Genomic DNA, 14,027 nt, shown 5'->3' with positions numbered 1-14,027 from the left:
CCTTCCTCATTCCTAAAGAAGGGCTTATGCCCAAAACGTCGATTCTCCTGCTCTTTGGATGCTGCCTGACCTGCTGCGCTTTTCCAGCAACACATTTTTCAGCTCTGATCTCCAGCATCTGCAGTCCTCACTTTCTCCTTACAATGGTCATTCCCATGAATGTGAGAGACCTGCTGGCAGTAATTTTTGTCCTTGTTGACATTCTGAGTACTGCCCCACCAATACAGCTGTGTCTGCATCCAGGTCTGGCACCTAAACAAAACCTCTTGGCAACATCTCCATGTTGAAGATTCCTGGATGGCACTGATGGAGTTCAGCCAGCATTTGATGGCGAGCTTTGTTCGGGCCAATCACTCTTGCTCCTCTGGTATAAGCTGGTCTCTCCGGATTCAATTTTACCAGTGACCATTCCTCTGTTCCTCAATCAATACCAGCCGTTTCAGTTTAAAAAGGACTGGAACTTTCAGCTAAAACTGGGAGTGAGTCCAGAAAATTAAATATCATTACAGACTCTTCCACTGGGGCACCACTGGTGGTGCATCTGTTAATGGGAGCCAGCTGAATGCATCTGCATTCACTATTCAGCCTCCCAGATGGTAGTTTAACTTATAAGCATTTAATAATGGAGACCACTGCTGGATGCAGCCCAAAGCTATGAGTGGCACTGCATTGTTCTCTTCAATCAGACAAAGTAAGGGTTTGTGATCTGTGATTATCACAAATTTTCATTGATAAAGGTTGAACGTCCAAAACGACCACCAATCCATCTTTTTCTCTTTGGATGAAATTACACTCTGCATTAGCCAAAGTCCTGGATGCATAAGCTATTGGGCCAACCCAGAGTCCCTCTGATCAGGATATGACCTGAGTGAGACTTTGCAATTGCCTGCACTCAAATAGTGTTCCCTAAGTTCAATCAAACTGGCATGGGTGTCCAATTTCATTAGAATACCTTGAATACATTAGAACCTGTATGGTCCACTCGCCACATTTTTCAATGTTAAAGCCAACTGTAACACGCCTGTTTGACATTCAGTTGGGCTTCAGCTGGCATGCGTTTTGCATTGTTACATCATTAATCCTGCATACCAGATGGTCTCTAGCATCTCATTACAGGTTAAACCAAATTCATAGGCTTCTGCCAGTCATCTTAACCTAGTCAAAAATCCTTTTACAGATTCCCCTGGTTCTTGAATTGCCGAGTAAAAGTAATTGCATCTCCAAATTATAAAAGGTTTGTGGTCATAATATTCCTTAATATGTCGAGCAATTCTGGAAAAGTTTTAATATCTGTTGCCTTAGAGAAAGTTAGGCTCTTAATGACAGAAAAGGCTGCAGCTCCACTGGGTTTCAGGACAATTATTCATTGTCTTTGAACTGCCATAATGTGCTTGCCTGGAAAAAGTAGTGCATTCTTTCCACATGCTGGGGTCAATTCTCAACAGCAGGATTGATTGAGTCAAGCTTCTCAAATAAATGCATGATGAAAGAAGTGCTTCCCCCAACTCAAAGCCGACCATTGTAAGCAGGTTTCTTCAGGATCATGCTTTATTCTTATCATCACTGAAATAATTCCACAGAGGGCAGTATCTCATCACCATAGAACATAGAACATTACAGCGCAGTACAGACCCTTCAGCCCTCGATGTTGCACTGACCTGTGAAACCAATCTGAATACCTTCTCACCTACACTATTCCATTTTCATCCATATGTCTATCTAATGACCATTTAACTACCCTTAAATTTGGTGAGTCTACTACTGTTAAGTCACCCTTTATTTATACATGGACAGTCCTTGACAATAATACTGCCTCATACAAAATCAAGTTCCAGAATGTCAGTATCTCAAGACACTCAACCTGTTCATGTCAACCAGGGCTCCTGATTAGACCAGATTAACAGCATCAATCAGGGAACTCATATGCTACGAGGTCAAGCTGGCTGACCTCATCACAATCACTAGATGAATGGGGCATGTGGTTATGAATGGAACCTTGGTGGCGGCCATATTTTTCAGAAAATTTCTGAGGACAGTATTATTTTCTTTAGAATGACACAGATCAGTCAAGGGCAGTCAACATGGCTTTGTTAAGGGAAGCTTGTGTCTGACTAACTTGAATTATCATTGAATTGTAGAATGGTTGTTGCAAAGCCATTTGGCACATTGAGGCCCTGCCAGCTCTCAAGAGCCCCATCCCATAATCTCAAAACCATCCATGGAACTGAACTCCCTCATTTCTGGAGCCAATTAGGCCTCTCCATTTCTCTCAGGGAATTTGTTACAAAACCACGTGCTTGGCAGAGTGCACAAAAATAATGCTTCACTGTTTGCTCACAGTTAAATAATCATGCCACTTGACTGGGCATCATTAAAAAAACCCTCCTGCCTAAAATCACAAGTATTAATAATTTTACTCATATGGGAAAGACCTGTCAGTCTAAGTGCTAACGGTTTTTTTAAGCAATCAATAAAAATTAACGACTGACAACTATTGAGTTTGATGAATGATATTCTCCTCATTGTGACAGATGATCCTTTTACAAATTACTTTAAATGAATTAAAATCAGGTGACTTTGTTACAGGCATATGTTCCATCCCAAAACTGATTTGAAAACTTAGCTTGTCTCCTCCACTGCCTCAGCCTAACACTGTTCAAACCCTCATCCATACATATGTTATCTCTGAGCTCAAATGTTCCCATGCTTTCCTGGCTAACCTCCCATACTCTATCCTCCATAACATGGAGCATTTCCAAAATTCTGTTGTCATTTTCAGAGTTTAATTAAACCCTGTGCACTTATTACCACCGTGTTCACTTACATTGGCTCCTAACCCACCAATGCCTCAATTTTAAAATATTCAATCCTACACTGAGCTCCTTCACCCCTCTCTATCTGTGTAACCATATTCAGTCCTAAAACCCTTCAAGAACACTGCTTTGTTCCAGCACTAAACCATTGTGAATACCCCAGTTCACTTGACCCACCACTATCAGTCACATCTTCAGCTGCCGAGATATGTAGTCTAGTCCCCTCCTACCATCCCTGCACCTTGAAGATGTGTAGTCAGTGCTGTGATGTAGGCAATATAGCAGCCACTTTACACAGCAAGCTCCCATAGCCAGCAATGAGATAATGTCCTGATAACCTGTTCTAATAATGTTGCTTGAGGGATAAATATTGGCCATGCCACCAAAGAAGAGCTTCCCTGCCCTTTGTCAAAATATTACTATGTCATGTTTTCCATCCACGACAAGATCTCAATTCAATATAACAACCAAAAATTGCCATCTTCCCTGGTAGACTCATTAGAATATCACACGAATGCTCAAGGTCAGAGAGTGGGATTTGAAAACACAATGTTCTAATACCCAAGTGAGATGGCTAACAAGTGGAACCTCTTTCATATTCTACATTTTATCAAATGCCTACCTGCTTTGTGCTTCAGGTCTTTCAGTCATGTTTTACTAAAGGGCAGAGTGCATAAGACTCTGAAAGATTCGATATTTAATCCCAATATCCCACAGCTTTATTTACCGGATGAACACGTTGCCATTCTTACCATAATGTGTATCTGAGGTTTATGCCTCTTTGCCAGATCAACGATATTCATTCCATTGTAATATAGATTTTCAATGCAGCCATGAAAGTTCTTCCTCCGAAAAGTCACCGATTTGCCTGGAATTGGGATTCCTCCAAAACTGAGCTTTAGTCGCAAAAAAAAGATAAAAATAATGATTAGTGCAGCATTTCTTCATAGGATCAGATAATAACAATAAGGGCACAGGACACTGTTCAGGCTACAGGTGTTGAAAACATTCTGGCAATAGACTTGAAAATATGTGCTTCGGAACTAGTCATGCCCTGAGCAAATCTGTTCCAATACAGTTCCAATTCCAATTCGTGTGGACTGACAATGTGAAAACTTGCCTGTGTCACACAAAAAGTATTTTAAATACCTCTCAATCATCGTCAAATAATGGAAGGGGTCACTGACAGTGCAATCAAGCCGCACTTCCAAAACAAAACCTCTTCATTGACACTTAGTTGGAGTTCTGCCAGGACTACTTGGATACTTTCCTATGACAACTTTGGTCCTAACAACTATGACAAATTTGGGATTACGTTCAGCATGGACTGATTAAACTGACGAGTCTGTTTCCATGACTCTATGACTCTATGACAGAAGAATTGAACTCTGGAGATGAATTATGATATCAAGGAGCTCAAGGAAAACTTGAAATTGGGGTCAAAATTATCTGCTAGCTGGAGTAATACCCAACATAAAGCAAGATAGTTAAGCACATTGGTGGTAATTCTCTACAGTCCCAGGACATCCCTGCAGTTGTTCCTCAGGGTAGTGTTCAAGGTCCAACCATCTACTGCTGCTTCAACAATAGCTTTCTCTCTACCATAACTTCAGAAAAGGGGGTGGTTGCTGACTATTGCACAATGGTCAGCACCATTTACTCAGATGTGAAGTAGCCTGTGTGAAGATGTGAGCAACATCCAGGCTTGGGCTGATAGATGACAAGTAACATTTGTGCCAGACATTACATTTCAACAAGGAAGAAAAATTCCAAGTAATGTACTGACTATTGTTGCTAACTGGAAGGATTACAGTTGGAATCAAGCTTCAACGAAAAGCATGTAGCTTAGCAAAGATTGACAGTAGGTCAGAAAATTGGAAAGAACATTAAAAAAAACTAAGAAATTTTAAGTGTAAGTACATATTAGAGTTTAAAAGAAAACTAGCCAGAAACGGAACAACAAAAAGAGCCTAGATCCTAAAATTGCAAGATGTAGAATCAATACGCCCTTTGGCACATTATGTCTGCTCCATCATTCAGTGGGATCAGGCTGGTCTGGTAATCTTTAAATCCACTCTTTTGCAGGGACACTTTGCAGACAGACACAACATTCTGTACATGAAATGGACCAGGCTGTACCTGAAGGCAGCTTGCTGGCTCTCTCAGCACCCACTCACTTAGCACCAATCTTTACGAACATACCATAAATGATTTGATTTGGAGATACAGGTGTTGGACTGGGGTGTACAAAGTTAAAAATCACACAACACCAGGTTATAGTCCAACAGGTTTAATTGGAAGCACTAACTTTTGGAGCGCTGCTCCTTCATCAGGTGGTTGTGGACCACTTGATGAAGGAGCGTCGCTCCGAAAGCTAGTGTGCTTCCAATTAAACCTGTTGGACTATAACCTGGTGTTGTGTGATTTTTAACTAAATAAGTGATTTGCCTTGCCATGCTGTGCTGTGCCTCTTAGCACCTTGATGTTTAAGCCAGAGGCAAAGTTTTACAACACTGTTACAGGTTAGAGGTGCTAACACACACACACACACACACACTTCATTATATTTGTTGGTGTTCAATGGTCAGTTCTGCATGGTGAGCACAAGCATTCAGGGGAATCATATATCAACAGTTGTGGAGCTGCTAATACTGTAGTCCGGCATCTGGTCCATCATGTTAGGGGTGGTTCGTCGAAGTTAATCAGAGATGTGCAGAGAATGCAATCTTGGGAATCCTTCCATCCTTCTTTGAGGGGTCAAGTGGATGCTGTATGGGCAGCCAAAGATCAATAGATAGTAGCTGTAGGGAGGGTTAACATTTGGAGGGGGGGTGTAATCAGTGTGCTCAGCCCTCATCTGCAGAGTTCTGCGGTCTGAGAAAGTATTTTGCACCATCAGTGCCTAATTTGAATCTTTTCTACTGAGAGTGACAGGTCCTGTGGTTGGTTGCTGTGGATGCAGGAGGAAATTAGCTGGCAGCAAGCAGCAGATCCCCATGGAGGACGAAGAGCAACAAGCTCCTATCTATGTTCATATACGAAAAATCAGACTAGCATATACCAAAAGCACAGTCTAGTTTAAGTTCCTGTGTTCAGGATAGGAAGGAGAAACATAAGCATCTGGAATCTTTTTTGATATACACTGGATCTCACCAAGTTGGGATACAGGTGATTCTGGTGCAGGTGGCAAACAGGCTACAGGAATGAGGTAAATTGAATTGGAGGCAGGATGTAAGATAATGCATCAATAGATCCTATAAGTAGGATTTGTTAGGTTTCCAATTATACTAAACAAATGTGGCAGAATTCTCAAACAGGAAATATTGAGCTGGTTTTGTTGTGCTTCCTGACTGCCAAAGCTTATTTTCAATTGTACATGTTAACTAATTGTAACTGTGTATGTTGAACTAAAACTAACTAGTTTAGAACTAATTGAAAATAATAAATTCTTTACCCAGTCTTATTTCTCACAATTCCAGCAGCATTATTTTGCTGTAAGTGCTGGTATGACAGTGGGACCACATGAGATAGACATATGCAGAGAACAGGTCAACGTTATAGCTTCAGGCTGAAGTCATCCATAGGATGAGGGAAATTTAAATTATCTATTATTCATTGTTGAAATATCAAGTGAATTTTTGATCATCATGGTTGGCCAAATCCGTTGTCTCTCTTTTATTGTCAGCAGGCTTTTAAGTGAGGTTTAAAAATAACTGCTTTAATTTAAACTCTGATATTGCAATTGCTATAAAGCCAATGGGGCATAAGATTCCCTCCAGGTGACACAACTTACTTCCATAAATTAAATTCACTGGACTCACAATTAAAGTTATACTGATGTGAAAGAAAAACCACTTGACATCCAACAGATGGTAGAGGACAAGTGGGCTGTATTTGAACAACAAAGAAATTGCAATATTAAGTAGCAAAGCATCGATTGGGACACCACAGGAGTATTAAGTCTAGATCTGGTTACCATATGTTTGAAAGGGATATCAGGTTCCTTGAGAGGGTAAAGATCAGATTGATCAGTCCCAGTGTTCAGAGATTTTAGCTGCAGGGTTAGGTTGGAGAAGTTGGGGCAGTTCTTGTTGGAGCAGAGAAGTTTGATAGGAGACTTGGGGAAATAAGGGAAATTTATTTTCCCATTACCTGATGGTACAACGGCGATGGGACTTAACCTTTTGGGCTAGAGATGAAAGGAGGAGTGAGGGACATCTTCTTCCATAACACATGGTATTGATTTGGAACTCGCTCCCACTGAGTGTGGTGGCAGCAGAGAAATAAATGATTTTAAAAGGGTGTAGGATGGACATTTGAGGGGGTATAGTTACGGCGTACAGGAATAAAGTGGGGGAAATGGGACATTTTTTAAAAATTTTCATTAACAGTATGAGGTGTCACTGGCTAAACCAGCAATTATTGTTCATCTCTAATTGTTCAGAAGTCACCTAAGAGTCAACCACACTGTTGTGAGTTTTCAGCCATGTAGTCCAGACCAGGTAAGAATTCAGTTTCATTCCCTAAAGGACATCAATGAACCAGGTGGACTTTTCCAACAGTGGCTTCAAGGTCATCATAAAGCTCTTAATTCTAAATTTTTATTGAATTCAGGTTCCACCATCAGCCACTGCAGGATTTGAACCCAGGTCCTCAGAACATTAACTGAATTTCTAAATTAATAGACTAGCCATACTATGACAATGCCATTGACTCTTCAGGATAGAGTGGATTGTCAACACAGACTCGATAGGCTGATTTCCCTCCCTCTGTGCCATAATGACTCTAATACCAATGTCATTTAATTCCAGCTCAGAAGTAAGTCACTCGTGCCAGTATGCTACTGGGCATGCTCCACATGAATTTTCTTCCATTCCCCCTTCATTGAACCTTCATCAATATGTCATTCTATTCATCACTTCATCCTGTTCTTATTTTGCTTCCTCTTAAATAAATCAATTCTTCTTTTTTCAGTGACTCCTTGTGAAAAAGAATTTCATATTCTGACCACTCTCTGGGTGTATTATTTCCCCGGAAATCTTTACCCGATTTATTAATGGGAATTTTTGCTATGATCTGACCTGCAAAAGGAATCAAGCATTGAAACAGGTCTTTCCAAAGTTTGACTCTTCTTTTTGTCAGTTACAAGTCTCACCTCGTAATCAATATCCAGATAATCGAAATCTCCTTTGGTTCGAAAGTGCTGTGTGTGCTGATCCACAGTAAAGTTCACTTGCTTGTTGTAGCGTTCGATGGTAATGGAGTGCCAGTGCTGATCGTCCAGCAGACTCCCCAGTGTCACTGAGGTGTGACTACTGATGGAATGCAACTTGGTGTCACCTGAAACATGAAAGGTCCTGTTTTGAATTACATGTTCCCAAATCAATAAATCACCCAACAAATCAAAAGAGCACATGAAATTATTGCCTTCGACAGGGAAACCAGCTGAGCTATTTAGTAAAATATATGAACTGCTAAATCAATGCAGAAAACTAGCTTGAAATTTTTCAACTGGTGACTATCCACTTGAAACACTGAATTTTACAGGAGGACAGAGACCAAACCGACGATCAAAAATCCTCAGAACATAGTAGGAGGCATTTCAGGGTCATTGGGTCTGTATAGCTCATTAAAAACGCTATTTGATTAAACCCCCAACCTCATCTTTTTTTGAAAGTTCCACTGTTGTTGCCTTTTTAAGTTATTATTTCATTCCCCTTTGCAAGTTGCTATTTTTGCTGCTTCCAGTATCACTGCATTCTTGTGTCATAACTTAATGGAAAAAATATTGTATCTCCACTCCAGGTCATTTGCCAATTATCTTGAATTGATATTCCCTGAATATGGGCCAGCAGTGCAAATAGTTTCTCTCTATATACTCTCATAATTTTGAGTGTCTCAATTAAATCATGTTAAAACTCTCTGCAAGAAAGAGAATAATCAAAATTTCTCAAGTCTCTTCATTCACCAAAATACTTTATACCTGAAATAATTCTGGCAAATCATTTCCATACCCTTCTGCAAGGATCTAACATCATTCATACGTTTTGGTGTTCAGTATTTCGATACAATAATCTTGCTAAACCCTAAACCAAAAGCTCATTAAAGTTTTAATTCATTTCATTCTTGTTCTCCAAGACTCTATATATAATGCAGCAGATTACAATTTTTTAATAGTTTTGCCATTTCTGCCAACACCTTCAAAGATCTTGGTATACCAGACTGTTGTCCATCAAACCCCTCCCACTTAAAATTTCAGCATGCAGCTTACTTTAAAGGGGCTGTTGGGCTGCAGTGATAGCGTCCCTACTTCTAAGCTAGGTATCTCAGGTTCAAGTCCCACCTGTTCCAGAAGTATGTCAGAGTATCTTTAAGCTAGTTGATTTGAAAATATCTATAGTTTGTTTTATTTCTTCACATTCTTCCTTCCAAAATGCATCACCACATATCTGGCTACTCTTTTGGACATCTGCTTTTATCTGCTTTACCTTTCTCAATGCCTTTTCTCAATGCTGTCATTATCCATAGTCCATTTTGAAGCTATCATGGGTTGTACAGTAAATACTGGGCAGAATTTATTGCCCCTGCAGGAAATGGGATTGATGGTATTGGGGCCATTTGAACAACCACAAGGGTTTACTGTGATTTGCTGCCTTCCTGACTCCCTCCTGATCAAGCTGTGGACAGGAAGGGGGTGCAGTAACCACGCAAGGCCCACTTCAGACTTCATCCCACTGCCAGCTGCAGATAGGAAACCCATCACTTGAGGGAGCACATCAAACTACTCACCTGATCTAGGAACATGGGATGGAATTGGATTTGCAGTAGTGTCAGACCTTTGCCTTTCCTTTCAAAACCCCAACCTCCCCTCTGCCCCTTTCTTGCTGCCAGCATCCTTGACTACACACACTTCTCTTCAGTGTCCATCCCTGGATGCAGTACCAGCAGTGACCACTTCTCCCAGTGGCACTGCAGCTATTAGGGGGCTGCAGGCTTCCAAAGGGGCTGCAGTTCTTAGGAGCCCACCCTGCCTGGGATTTAATCTAATGGGAATCCTGATGTCGTTGTATAGATCAGGCTGGACCAGACTCCCTCAAAATATTTTAAGAAGGTAGCGTGGACCCTAATTTTGCGTATTTTAAAGACAAATGTAAAGTGCTGTGTTCGAGATGCAATTCGACTCGTCAACTTATGCAGCATTAAGCAAAATTTATTTAAATACTGTAGTTAAAATACAACAAAAGAAAAAAGAACTTAAATTAACTTAACTCTATTGGAAAACTTAACCGAATAATAAATACAGTAACTATTACTAATTAACTGTTCCAGTATAGTAATGTCCCATAAATACATTCCTTGGCAAAATTCAGAAAATAGATTTCTCTTGCAAACGGCACAGTGGCTCAGTGGTTAGCACTGCTGCCTCACAGCACCAGCGTCCCAGGTTTGATTCCAACCTTGGGTGACTATCTGTGTGGAGTTTGCACATTCTCCAGGTGCTCCGGTTTCCTCCCACAGTTGAAAGATGTGCAGGTCAGGTGAATTGGCCATGCTAAATTGCCCATAGGGTTAGCTGCATTAGTCAGAAGGAAATGGGTCTGGGTAGGTTGGTGTGGAGTTGTTGGGCTGAAGGGCCTGTTTTTACACTGCAGGGTATCTAATCTAATCTAAAAAAAAACAGAAGAAAAAACATCAAGAGAAAATTCAGAGAGAGTCTCTGCCAGGAGTCACTTATTGCAGCTCCAAGCCTATTGAGACTCCAATAGCAACTGCTGAATCTAAAAGCTAAAATACTGAAAAAAAACTAGAAATCCTGGTTTGTGAGATCTGGCCACACCCATCCAGGCCTCCCAAGTTGTAAATCTTCTCAATCACCTGTCCCCTAAACTCTCTCTGAAGAAAACTAGGACATAGCAGACCACTTAAACCCCAGCATCGTCACACTGTTTAGCTATGTGTCTACTGCCTTGAAATTGCGTTGCATCTTCGTAAGAAAAGCCATCCAGGTTTCTCCAGCCAGTGTGCTGCCCACTATCACCAGTTTTAATTTCTGCCATTTTTCCTAATTTGGGCACTTCATGTCCTAACAGCTAGCTATGTAAAAATAAAAGATTTTCCAGTCTTTTCCTTCACTGTTTTGATCATGATATCACATTAATTTGTTCCAATCTATCATATTATGACTCACAATTTTAAACTTTAACCTATTATTCTCTGTCCAATGTAGAGTTTTCGTAATGCATTTTCTAAACATGCTCTCTAAGCTTTGGGTACACATATGAAACAGTTCCTTGCCATCCACAACCTGTTTTTGATGATTGTACAGGTGCATAATCCTTTATCCGAAATGCTTGGGACCAGCTGGTTTTCGGAATTCAGAATATTTTGCATTTCAGAATAAGTGGCAGTTTGATGGTGAATTTTTAAAAAATCTTTCCAAAGAACAGACTTACTGTGAGTAAAACGGGCCCTGAAACAAAATTGAGGCCTGCCAGTTAAGGGCCGCACCCCACATGTCGCATCTGAGTGATACGCATCAGGTGGGTATTGACTTGGGTTAACTGTTTACACGCCAAACAACCTTGTTAATGAGAAAAAAAACTTCACAAAAAAACTTTCGGACTTTGAAGATTTTTGGATTTCGGGATTTCAGATAAAATCTACCTGTTTTGAGATCCTGGTTTGCCTGAAAATGCAAATCCAACTGTACAGCCTTTTACTGTGCTTCAGTTTGATTTGGACAGGTTGAGTGTATGGCCAAATGCATGGCAGATGAATTATAATTTGTTTTATTGACTCGTGATGTGGGTGTCTCTGGCTGGGCCAGCATTTATTGCCCATCCTTCATTGTCCTTGTGAAAGTGATGGGGTGGCTTAGTGGTTAGCACTGCTGCCTCACAGTGCCAGGGACCCAGGTTTGATTCCAGCCTCGGGTGACTGTCTGTGTGGAGTTTCTACATTCTTCCCATGTCTGTATGGGTTTTCTCCCACAGTCCAAAGATGTGCAGTTTAGGTGACTATGCAGGTTAGGTTGGGTTAGGTTGTTATGCTAAATTACCCATATTGTTCAGGGATGTGTAACTGATTTGCATTAGTCAGGGGTAAATGTAGGTGAATGGTGTTGGATGGTTTACTCTTCACAGGGTCAGAGTGGAGTTGTTGGGCCAAATGGCCTGTTTCCACTCTATAGGGATTCTACGATGATGGTGAGCTGTCTTCTTGAACTGCTGCAGTCAAATATGCTGTAGGTTCACTCCCAAAGCCTTGAGGGAAGAAATTCCAAGATTTTGATTGAGTGATAGTGAAGGAACAGTGATATATTTCCAAGTCAGGATAGTGAGTGGTTTGGAGCGGAACTTGCAGGTAGTGGTGCTCCCATGATAAAACTTGGGTTGCAGTTCTGCTAGGGGAGTATGAACAGCTAGGAGTTAAATTAAAAAGCAGAAGCAAAAAGCTAATAATCTCTGGATTACTACCTATGCCATGAGCTAATTGGCACAGGGTCAGTAAGAATAAGCAGGTAAATGTGTGGCTCAAATATTGGTATGGGAGAAATGGGTTTGAATTCATGGGACATTGGCAACAGTACTGGGGAAGAAGGGACCTGTTCTGATGGGACGGTCTTCATCTGAACCATGCTGGGACCAGGGTCTTAGATTAGATTTAGATTACTTAGATTACTTACAGTGTGGAAACAGGTCCTTCAGCCCAACAAGTCCACACCGACCCTCCGAAGACCAACCCACCCAGACCCATTCCCCTACATTTACCCCTTCACCTAACACTACGGGCAATTTAACATGGCCAATTCACCTAACCTGCATATCTTTGGACTGTGGGAGGAAACTGGAGCACCCAGAGGAAACCCACGCAGACACAGGGAGAATGTGCAAACTCCACATGGACAGTTGCCCGAGGCGGGAATTGAAACCGGGTCTCTGGCGCTATGAGGTTCCAGTGAATCACATAACGAGGGCTGCAGACAGGGCTTCAAGTTAAATTGGAGGGGGGGGGGGGGTCTAAGTTATAGGAGAAATTAGAAAACCTGAATTAAGGGAGGATGTAAGAGTGCAGAATTCAGGAGAGGTTATTAAAATCTCCAGCACAGGCACAAATAGGACAGAGCGCATGGAAAGGGCTAGCAATCAAAGTTCAAGCACACTGGATAAACGAATGACAATGAGAAGATTTCCAGTGCGAGCAGCAGCGAAGGTAAGACCGTTTGGTTTTAAAAGTGCTTACCGGTAGCGGGCAGCGGTGTTTTTTTTTCTCTTTCACTCTCTCTTCACAGAAAGAGCGGGAGCACCAGGGGGAAGTGACGACGACCAGAGGGGCAGCCGGGAAGGAAAGCGGTGAGTATTTATACTCACCCTTCGAAGCCGTCGGTCATTTCCAGTGCGAGCAGCAGCGAAGATAAGACCGTTTGGTTTTAAAAGTGCTTACCGGTAGCGGGCAGCGGTGTTTTTTTTTCTCTTTCACTCTCTCTTCACAGAAAGAGCGGGAGCACCAGGGGGAAGTGACGACGACCAGAAGGGCAGCCGAGACCCGGAAGCAGTTAGTGTAAGCTTACCTGGGTAAGTTTTTTCCCCCCTTTAAAAGCGCGAAGGAGAGGAACCCGAGGCACTACACGGGTAGTGCCCCCCACCCGCCCTCCTCCTCTAACCTAATAATAACACCTGTTGTGGTAAGTAGGTAAGTGCTGAATTTTGCTTGTTGTATGCTTTAGACCCAGTTTTTTTTTTAAATAAAAGTTAGCTTTAGAGGGATGACAGTGAAGGCAGTGCAATGTTCCTCCTGCAACATGTATGAGGTGAGGGATGCCATCGACATCCCTGCCGATTACACTTGCAGGAAGTGCACCCATCTCCAGCTCCTCCAAGACCGTGTTAGGGAACTGGAGCTGGAGTTGGATGAACTTAGGATCATTCGGGAGGCAGAGGGGGTCATAGATCAGAGTTATAGGGAAATAGTAACTCCAAAGATGGCAGATAGATGGGTGACAGTGAGGGGGACTGGGAGGAAGCAGCCAGTGCAGGGACCCCCTGCAGCCATTCCCCTCAAGAACAAGTATACCGTTTTGGATACTTGTGGGGGGGATGACTTACCAGGGGTAAGTAACGGGGCTCAGGTCTCTGGCACGGAGCCTGTCCCCGTTACTCAGAAGGGAAGGGTGAAGAAGAGCAGAGCAGTACTAATTGGGGACTCGATAGTTCG

At 41.9% G+C, this 14,027-nt stretch overlaps 1 protein-coding gene across 1 annotated transcript in view; it reads right to left on the bottom strand.

The window, feature by feature from the left end:
• The window catches only part of LOC122551779 (contactin-associated protein-like 5), an 879,926-nt gene that overhangs the window by 525,223 nt on the left and 340,676 nt on the right, over positions 1–14,027 (bottom strand). Inside the window, exons 6-7 of the mRNA XM_043694242.1 lie at positions 7,969–8,153; positions 3,566–3,709 (exon numbers count right to left, since the gene is read on the bottom strand). Coding sequence (XP_043550177.1) covers positions 3,566–3,709; positions 7,969–8,153 — 329 coding nt within the window. The remainder of the gene's footprint in view (positions 1–3,565; positions 3,710–7,968; positions 8,154–14,027) is intronic.

This window comes from Chiloscyllium plagiosum, chromosome 7, assembly GCF_004010195.1.
Source record: "Chiloscyllium plagiosum isolate BGI_BamShark_2017 chromosome 7, ASM401019v2, whole genome shotgun sequence".
Lineage (NCBI taxonomy): Eukaryota > Metazoa > Chordata > Chondrichthyes > Orectolobiformes > Hemiscylliidae > Chiloscyllium > Chiloscyllium plagiosum.
The sequence above is the reverse complement of the archived record's forward strand: the minus strand, read 5'-3'. Positions and strand labels throughout refer to the sequence as shown.